The following is a 10,206-nucleotide window of genomic DNA, read 5'->3' on the forward strand; positions in this document are numbered from 1 at the left end:
TATGTATGTATATGTGTGTGTGTGTGTGTGTAACTGTATAAAGGTACTAATTACGGATTGTAAGTACTCCAAATGTGCAGCACAAGCAGATTGATATTACACCAGTTGTCCCTTATTGCACTTATTCTGTTCTTATTACAATTTTTGTTAAGTTCAGTAACAGCTGACAAGTAAAAACTATTTTTAAATGTTTGTTCTTGTCTTGAATGGTCTTTTCCCTGATAGTAACAGTTCAAACAGATCATGTCCAGGGTGAGACCTTTAAGATGGTGTGGGCTTTTTCTATGCAGCAGGAACTGTGTAGATCTTCCAGTGAGAGAAGAGGGCAGCCCACAAACATCTGGACTGTGTTGCTAACTCTCTGGAGCCCTTTTTTCTGAGCCACTGTGCAGCTAAGATTCCACACAGTGATGCAATATGTTAAGATGCTCTTTATGGAGCATCGGTAGAAAGACACCAGCAGTGTCTGGGTGATGATGTTCCTCCTGAGCACTCTCAGGAAGTATAGTCTCTGCTGGGCTTTTTTCAGCAACTGAAGTGTTCACGTTCCAGGTCAGATTCCCCGCAGTATGGACTTCCAGGAAACAATAGTCATCTACTGTCTCCACACTGCCTCCACTAATCAGTGGTGGAACCGCCATTTTCTTTTTCTTGAAGTCGATGATCAGCTCCTTAGTCTTTCATATGTTGAGGAGCAGAGTGTTCCCCCTACACCAAGCAGTCAGCTGTTCCACCATGTCCCTGTAGACAGACTCTAAATGAATGAGCAGGGGTGCAGTCATATGTGTAGAGGGCATAGAGCAGGGGGCTCAGCACACAGCCCTGTGGGGCGCCCGTGCTGAGGCTGGGGGCCACAGATGTGTGACTTCTTCCCTCTAACAACCATCAAAGATTTACAAGAACATTACTCTCTACTTCTCCTCTCCTACAGCTTCTCCCTGTGTTCCACTTTTGTAAATGAACACTTACCTTTCACTGATTGACTTTCACGTTTGTACTCTGGGTATTCAACCAGTAACCCAAAAACGTGATACTTTGCAGTAAAGCAAGTCAGCTCATTCCTCATAAGTGACTGTTTATACATTTTTCCAGTAACAGTGCATCACTTGTCAGAAAGTTTGCACTGCAAGCAGACTTTTAAAGCTTGAGAGTAGCTCTGCTATGGTGCTTTACACAGGATTGAATCAGTTTATGATTACCATTTTTTTGGGCCTATAAGGCGCACCGGATTACAAGGCGCAATATCAGTGAACGGGTCTATTTTCATACATAAGGCACACTGGATTATAAAGTGCATTAAGTGAAACAAAACAGTCAGATAAGTCCAACTTTATTCCACTCATTCACAATACTCCTGACTACAGTAGCCATTATGTGCTGACAATCCATCAAGCGATGCAGCTTCATAGATTACCAAAGTCATACAAAAACATTTTGACAGATTTTTGAGTGCCGTGTACCACATAAAATGGTTCGAGGTCATTAAGCACAACCAGAATTATTGCATAAGGCACACCGGACTAAAAGGCGCACTGTCTATTTTTGAGAAAATTAAAATATTTTTAAGTGTGCCTTATAGTCCGAAAAATATGGTACTATATTTTCTGTATTACAGTACTTTAAACTGGAAACATGTCAAACGCATTTCATAGGATATATGGAAACATCTCTAAACAGCCTGTTTTTCCTGTTTTGTTCTAAATATTTTTGAGTAGGCGAATTTGTTGTCTTTCTTTTCTTTCACTTTCTAAGATTTTCTATTGTGTAAAAAAATGTATGTGTATTTGGAAAATTAAGCAAGAAGGGTATTCAGGCATAAATGCAGAAAATCCAGTTAATCCCGTGAGCGTGCTGCCTTCAGGAGCGCCTCAGAAAACATTTTAAAACAGGATCAAGCTGGAACAGTGGTGGAAAAAGACATGAGTTAAATTATACATTTTTAATTACTTTATTTATTTAAAACATCAATGCAATGTTAAAATATACAAGTTGAATCAAAAAAGTACCTGAGTACTTTTAAAATTAGAATGTATAATTTGAGCACCTCCTGTTTTACTTCATATTGCGCTAAAAATAACTTCAACCCTTCACATATTGTTACACTAAAATCTGCTGGATTAAAAACAAGCACTGTGGACTGTGCCAACCCTGAGTTGGTTTTAATTCAGTGGAGTTGGGTTTTCAGGTTCACCCAGTACAGCCTGCTGGTTACGTTTTGCATTCAAGATTTAGTTAAAATGACAAATTTCTTAAATTTGAGCTTCTACAAAGTTTAATTATAAAGAACAATCAAAAATCTGTGTGATTACATCTAGCTGTCGCTAAATGGTATTAGCATTAGCATCAACTCATGATTTTTGAAATACAAACTAACTATCTAGTGCAAAGTTATTAACAAAGCCAACTAAATCAAACAATTTTTTACAAGCTGTTTAACATCATTAAAAAAAACAACATCCAGTCAAGTTTGATTTAGTCAGCTTCTGGCTTCAAATGGCGGACTGTGAAAAATGACATGGCTCATTTCCAACCAATTACTGATGATCCAACAGCTTTTACCCAGTATATACCTGCTTTAAAGAGTGGAATACAGTTTATTCCATTTACAAAACCTAAACTGAGTCTGGAAAATTTTAAAAGATGGATAAAACCCTGCAGCCGACCTCATGAGCAGCTGAATACAACAGTTATAAAACAGGAAGTACCACATGTTCATTGAAGGTAACTGCAAGTAAATCTTCCATTTTCTGTCATAATTACATGTATGCTTAATTATTAAATTAAAGGTTGATGCTTAAAGCTAGTTGTGCTTTGTTTTGTGTGTTTTAAATGTAGATATATGTTGCAACTTCTGGTTGCATAAGTTTAGTCTCTTTGTTATGATCAGTTAACTGATTTTGCACAAAGTGCTTATCAGGTTGTGTAATGTAAATCAGAGCACTACATCTGTGGCATCTTAGCTAATGCGTCTGTATTGCACACCGCTAGCTTAGCACTACTTCTTGTTGTGCCATGCTCTCTAAAATGGTTATTGAATCAAGTGTTTACTTATGGAGGTAAATGTAGGTGTTTAACAACCTGTTAAAATACACCAGAATGCAGGAAATGGCATCTACTTTATTCAAAATTTTCTGCGGGAGGACCCCCAGACCCGCCCACCAGTGTGTCATCCCCCCCCACCCCCCCCCCCCCCCCCCCCCACACACACACACCAGTGTGTCATCCACCCCACAAACCACTATCACCCACCCCCCCACACACATTATGAATGCTTCTGATGCTAATGGTCACCATGATGTTCAAGCTAAGAGCCACTGGCAGCACTGGGGGCTGAGCACCCCTAAAGGTCAGATTCTAGAATCGCCCCTGGTGACCCGGAAAGGAATAAACGGTAAAGATAATGGTTGAGTGGATATAGGAGAAGATAAACTTCAATAAGTTGAGCAGTGACAGTGCTCGTCTCAAAAAACAATAGACTGTAAATTAATTTATTTTAAATAAATAAAAAATAATAAAGTAGACCTATGTATATTGCTGTATTGATCAAATAACCTAAATGTGACAACAAAATACATCTATTGAAATTCTTTCATGGCTTTTGGTTTTGGTGTCAGCCCTAGATTAACATGAGTGGACCAGGGAATGAACCAGAGCTCAGGTGAGTCTGATCCATGTCCTGCTGGACCATTTTGTGGCTCTTTAGGTAAGAGCCCTTGGCAGGCGTGTTTGCGGTGATGTACTCCCAACTCCATTCAGAGTTCTGGCTGGTTTACATTTGGTCCATTGTCTTGTCAGACCAGATAGGTTTGGTCTAAGATGGGATGTCCTCTGATTTGGCACTGAGCCTGTTCACGTGAGTGTTTGCTTGGGTTCTTAGGGATGAGTCAGACATCTGACATAACCGAGCGTTGAGCTTTGAGTTTCAAAGTGAATATTTTTTGTAATGTAACAGGGTCCGGACAGTGGAGTGGGGATGACTGAACGACACAAGCCCTTACCCTAACACACACACACACATGCACGCACGCACGTGCGCACACACACACACACTTATTTACTCTACAGCTTGTAAGTGAAAGCATATAAAAAGTAAAGTCAAGGGACTTTCTTCTTATGGTTCATAATAGTGGGACATAGTGGGACAACTGGGACATTTTTCCTCACACATGGTGTAAGACAAAAATAAATAAAAAACATAAAACATGGTACCAGGCGGTAGAATGATGAGCACATTTTTTTATGTTTGCCAGTGAATGCCTTACTAATACAATCAATATTTAAATCAATATTAAAATGTAGTTCATGCTGTAAAATGTGACAGTACACAAAGGATTAACATTTCAAAGTGCCGGTTCTGAGTACCTGAAAGTACCGGCCCACTTCAAACACTGGCAGACTGTTTATAGATGTAAATCTTTTTTAAACAACCTGCAATTTAAAAAAAAATAATAATTTAAGTGGTAGAATTGTTTAACCAAAAATGTAGCTGCAGTTCCATTGCTCTGCATATTTTCAAGATGTCTGAGTACTGAAATGCAAAATGTCACTCATTAACAAGGGATCTTAGGACAGAAAGCACCTCTCCCAGACCATGAACTTCAAACATTTTGTTTCCTGCATTGTTCCTTCTGCATTTTGCACAGTGCATAGAAGTCTTGTACCATTGTTCCATGCATGTTTTGCAGCCAGTAATGCTCTGGCAACACAGCGAGAACATCGGTTCCTTGATGAACACTAAAAACAAGCCAAAGAAAGGAGACAAAAGTTATTTATTAATCTTCATCTGCACCAACAGTATTACCGAGACTTTGGAATTATAGTGTGTATGTATCTCCAATGTATTGCTTTAAAATAATGTAATGAATTATAGCGCCATTGGCAGTTAGCAAAAGTTTACAACTGCTGATGTCATAAATTTCTCAGAGAATGTAAAGTGACTCAAAATCCGACACACGCCAATTACAAGTGATCTAATTCCTATACTTTTGCATACTTACTCTTACAAACAAAACAGCTGAGCCCCTGCTTAATGGTCTGGAGCTGGGGGGGAGACAGGATGACTTTCTGAGCGGCAGCCAGATCAGTGAGCTCTCTGATCGCAGCAGTGACATCTGGTAAGTTCTGTGAAACCAGCAGAAGCTCGTGAATTTTCTCAGTGACCTCTCCAAGACCTGCAGCATCTTCATCTTTTCCACTGGTCCTGGGACAAAAATAACACATAATCTTGATAATAGACAGACAAACAAGCTGACGGATAAAATTAATCATCTTTGCATTAATGATCAGAATTTAAAGCTAAATAGGCTAACCTTTGATTTGTCTTGTCGACAGAGGTTCTGGTATGGGAATTTGGCAGAGTACCAGTACTTTGAGCGGTGGCCATATGTGGTTGCTTCAATGAAAACCCCTAAAAGAACAAAAACATATAATAATGTGCTTTAAAAAGTATTCGTACGTCATGAATTATTCTACATTTTGTCTTGAAACAACCACAAATTGTAACTAAAACTGAAAGGCCATAAGTTGTGAAGTATAAAAAGTGATGCATGGTTTGAAAAAGGTTTTTTCACAAACAAGGATGTGTATTTATGTTTACGCCAATTTAAAATTTAGATCAAAACATGTTCAAAATATGCACTGATACAATTAAAAATGTTAAGTGTGTGTCATGTAACATAAAATATGTAAATTATTTTCAAATATCTCTCTTTAAGCAAATATACAGGATGAAAAGGAAATGTTACATCCTTTCTTTATTATTCTTTACAAATCAAAGGGGTTGAGTTCTGACTGTAACCAGGTTTTGTAATTGCTGTGGATCACTTTTTCAGTCCGACGTGTTTCAGCTTACTCACAGCTTTAATCGGATGTGGGTTCCGGACGGTCCTGATGACTTCATCAAACACCGTCTTGTGGCCGTGCTCTGTCAAAGCTGAGCACTCTACATATTTCACTGCACCTGTTTTCCAAAATATAATTAGCAAAAAAAGATTTGTCACACTCACACTGAGTCACACAATAAGTATAGGCTTCCAATACCCAACTAACTCTTGACTCAAAATTGTAAATCATCAGCATTTAATATTATTAAATGAAAGTGGTAGCTGATGTTTTATAAACTTCATTTTCCTCCCTGGATTTTAAGGATGCTTAAATTCAGATTAAAACAGCTCCTTTAGTTCTGGTTGATGAAGAGCCAGAACACATTTAACGGTGTAGTGATCATAAACGTAGTTTTGTTTTTTGTCATTGCTGTTGTTTGAGGGATAACATTTCAAAGAAAAGTGACACAACTGTAACTACTGATGATAAGAGCATCCCATTACCAAACATGTCTTTGGACGATATTTGTTGCGACTCATAAGAGGGGGGATATGTAACGATCATCCATTCATCTGATCCATCCATTGTCTTTACCCACTTCTTTTTTGGGGTTGCGGGGTTCACTGGTGCCCATATCCAGTAATCACTGTGCAAGAGGAGGGGGACACCCTGGACAGGTCTCCAGTCCATCACAGAGACACATAGAGACAAACGAGACAAACAACCATTCCCTCTCTCACTCACACCTAGGGACAATTTAGAGTTACCAATCAGCCTAACATGCATGTTTTTGGTCTGTGAGAGGAAACCAGAGTACCCGGAGAAAACCCATGCTGCATGGAGAGAACATACAAACTCTACCCAGAAAGGCCCCAGGCCGGGATTTGAACCACTGTGCCGCCTGTGTAATGATCATGCCTGGAATATTTTTTCTAACGGCATCAAAATATATTTGCTTCTCAAAGTTAACTTAATGTAGCTGCTATTTTAGTAAAAGTTACAATCAGATTGTTTTGTTCGAAATACAGCAGAACAACACAACTCTGATCAAGAAAATACTATATTATGAAAGACAAAATATAAAAAAACATTCATCCATCCATCCATTAAACAATTTTAAACAATATTTCCTTATGTTTGAGCCAGGTTGTGAGAGCAGCAGCTTTAGCAGGGAAGTCTAGACATCTCTTTCCATAGTCACCTCTTCTAGCTCTTCTGGAAGGATTCCAAGGCCAGCCAAGAGACAGTGTCTCCAAAGTGTCATGGGTCTCTGTCCCTAAGGAGGTGTCCAGGGTGCACCCATACTGGCTCTTCTCCTTGTGGAGGAGTGGTGGCTCTACTATGTGTCTCTTCTGGATAAATTGACTTCTCAATACCGCTAAAGGAGAGTCCAGCTACCCTGCAGAGGAAACTCCTTTCAACCGCCTGTATCACCAATCTCAATCTTTCAATAACAATCCAAGTTTTATTGCCATAGATGAGGTTAGGAACGTAAACCAACCAGTAAACTTTGTCTTACAGGTCAGCACCCTCTTCACCACAATGGACCAGCACAGAGTCCACAATACTGCAGAAGACACACCAACCCGTATATCAATCTCACACTCCATTCTTCCCTCATGCATGAACAAAACCCCAAAATACTTGAACTTTTCCACTTGACACAGAACCTCACTCCCAATCCAGAATGTAAAAATATGTTTATCTGTGGATCTACAGCTGACCTATTTCTTTAGCCATGAACAAGCCTTGGTCACAGGTGATTGGTGAGATTTTCTTCTCTTTTAGCTTTTTCACTGTGTCCTCATCATCTCTCAGGTCCAGCATGGTGCCCACAAGGATTATAGGTGCCTTGGGGCAATGATGTCGCACTTCAATATGCCACTGCAGAAGGAGCACAGATTGGGACTTGTAGTACTGATTGTACATGAACAGCATTTTTAAAGATTTGGTCTGGCTACTTCGATAATTTGATTTGCATAAACAGAAACATGAAAGCATTGTATATAGTGCAATGTGTTGCAAATTGGCTACATTCAAATGACTGTATTTTAAACACATAATTTCTGGATCAGAATATTTGGTTTCTTATTTGAGTTTCAGCTGTGTCAAAATGGCACTTATTGTTTTCCTAGTTTTGTTATTATTCTACAGAATGATCAACCTGGGCTGATCTGAACATCGGCTGTACTTTACCTTGGCAAGAACATTTTCAAAGGAAGATGGAACGATGAGGGAAAAACAAATCAGGAACACATCCTGAGAGGAAAAAAACAAAAACAAAGATGTGACAAAAAAAGATTTAAGAGTCTAATATTCATTAAAAAAAAAAAAAAAAAGACCATAATTTCTCAAAAGAGTAATGGATCTGATACCTTCCGGAAAGTTTATTTAAAATGTATCCATTGATTTCATTACATATTTTGCAAACAGACAAACAGGATGGACTCTAAAAGCTTTTGCCAATATTTTAAGCAAAGATCTCTCGGTAAGCAAACTGTGCCCTGGGGGTTGACTCTCAGCTATGACCACACTAGATTTGAGCTCAATATTTGTCAAATTGACTGAGTTACAGCCAATTTTGTATTTGCTAAGTTTGCTGAGCAGTGGTGGCCATCTTTGATTGTGATGAATACAGAAGTTAACCAGTTGTAGATGTACACCCACTCATAGGCATCGCAACAATTATATGTGATGGGGAAATCTCCCCTACACATTTTTTAAATATTTATTCAGATCACACACACACACACATTTGTCATGAAATAGTTCCTATTAGTTTCAGTGACATTGCTATTTCTTTGTGAACAAATCTATTCTACTTTATTAATAGGAGAATACTCAAACCACTAAAAATCCATTCTAGGTTTTCCTGGTTACCTACAACAACTCCACACCGCAGGCAGTGTTTCCCCTCGGGGGACCTCTGTTTTGCGCACTAGCTTAGTGCTGGCACTGGCAGTTGTTGACGGGGTCAGGATGTGTGAAAGAAGAGGAGAGCTGTTGTATCTTTGCTAACGTGTCTGTATTGCGTGCCACTAGCTTAGTGCTACATTAGTTTTGGCAGGGTCACTGCCCGATCTGTTACCGAAGCCTGATCCGTAGTGTCAGCGCTAAAAGGAATACTTTCGGGTTGCACAGATGGCCATTGTTTATGAATAAGAACTGTCTTAATTTACTTAGAAAAGTACGTGCTCTATTGCCACTGATCTTCATATTGCTAATTTACGCCATTCGTATTTCCATTAAAATCATTGACATATTTACGTCATTGGTTAAAATGATATACGACACATTAGACTTGACTTCCAGCATTGGCTGATTGAGAAAACCCTGCAAGATAACGGATTAATTATTTCCATGGTGAAACAGTGCTGCTCAGTGATGAAGCTGCATATAATTTCAACATGGGGGTGGGGGGGGGATGCATGAGAGAAGCAGAGTGTGCTCTATTCACACAAGGAGAGCTATTGGTCAGGCTACTTCTTCTTGTGCCGTGCTCTCTAAAATACAAACCGGATTCCAAAAAAGTTGGGACACTAATCAAATTGTGAATAAAAACTGAATGCAATGATGTGGAGATGGCAAATGTCAATGTTTTATTCTTAATATAACATAGATGACAGATCAAAAGTGTAATCTGAGTAAATTTAACATTTTAAAGGAAAAATATGTTGATTCAAAATTTCACAGTGTCAACAAATCCCAAAAAAGTTGAGACAAGTAGCAATAAATGGCTGGAAAAAGGAAATTGAGCATATAACGAACAGCTGGAAGACCAATTAACCCTAACTAGGTCAAATGACAACATGATTGGGTATAAAAAGAGCTTCTCAGAGTGTCAGTGTCTCTCAGAAGCCAAGACGGTAAGAGGATCACCAATTCCACCATTGTTGCTCAGAAAGATAGTGCAGCAATGCCAGAATGGTGTTACCCAGCGTAAAATAGCAAAGACTTTTAAGTTATCATCATCAACCGTGCATAACATCATCAAAAGATTCAGAGAATCTGGTATGGGGTTGCATGAGTGCTTGTGGCATGGGCAGCTTGCATGTCTGGAAAGGCACCATAATGCAGAGAACTATGTTCAGGTTCTAGAACAACATATGCTCCCATCTAGACGTCATCTCTTTCAGGGAAGACCCTGTATTTTTCAACACAATAATGCCAGACCACATTCTGCAGCAATCACAACACCATGGCTACGTAGGAGAAGGATCCGGGTACTGAAATGGCCAGCCTGCAGTCCAGATCTTTCACCTATAGAGAACATTTGGAGCATCATAAAGAGGAAGGCGCGACAAAGAAGGCCCAAGACGATTGAACAGTTAGAGCTCTGTATTAGACATGAATGGGAGAGCATTCCTATTTCTAAACTTGAGA

At 39.2% G+C, this 10,206-nt stretch overlaps 2 protein-coding genes across 2 annotated transcripts in view; one reads left to right on the forward strand and one right to left on the reverse strand.

Moving 5' to 3' along the window:
• eif2ak1 (eukaryotic translation initiation factor 2-alpha kinase 1) overlaps positions 1 to 10,206 on the forward strand; it is a 31,560-nt gene that overhangs the window by 3,242 nt on the left and 18,112 nt on the right. The window lies entirely within an intron of this gene.
• The window catches only part of LOC119423806 (ras-related C3 botulinum toxin substrate 1-like), a 9,912-nt gene continuing 4,683 nt past the window's right edge, over positions 4,978 to 10,206 (reverse strand). The window contains exons 4-8 of the mRNA XM_037691217.1: positions 8,020 to 8,082; positions 7,548 to 7,707; positions 5,856 to 5,959; positions 5,310 to 5,407; positions 4,978 to 5,200 (exon numbers count right to left, since the gene is read on the reverse strand). Coding sequence (XP_037547145.1) covers positions 4,978 to 5,200; positions 5,310 to 5,407; positions 5,856 to 5,959; positions 7,548 to 7,707; positions 8,020 to 8,082 — 648 coding nt within the window. The remainder of the gene's footprint in view (positions 5,201 to 5,309; positions 5,408 to 5,855; positions 5,960 to 7,547; positions 7,708 to 8,019; positions 8,083 to 10,206) is intronic.

The sequence above is a fragment of the Nematolebias whitei genome, chromosome 17 (assembly GCF_014905685.2).
Source record: "Nematolebias whitei isolate Nwh7 chromosome 17, NemWhi1, whole genome shotgun sequence".
Lineage (NCBI taxonomy): Eukaryota > Metazoa > Chordata > Actinopteri > Cyprinodontiformes > Rivulidae > Nematolebias > Nematolebias whitei.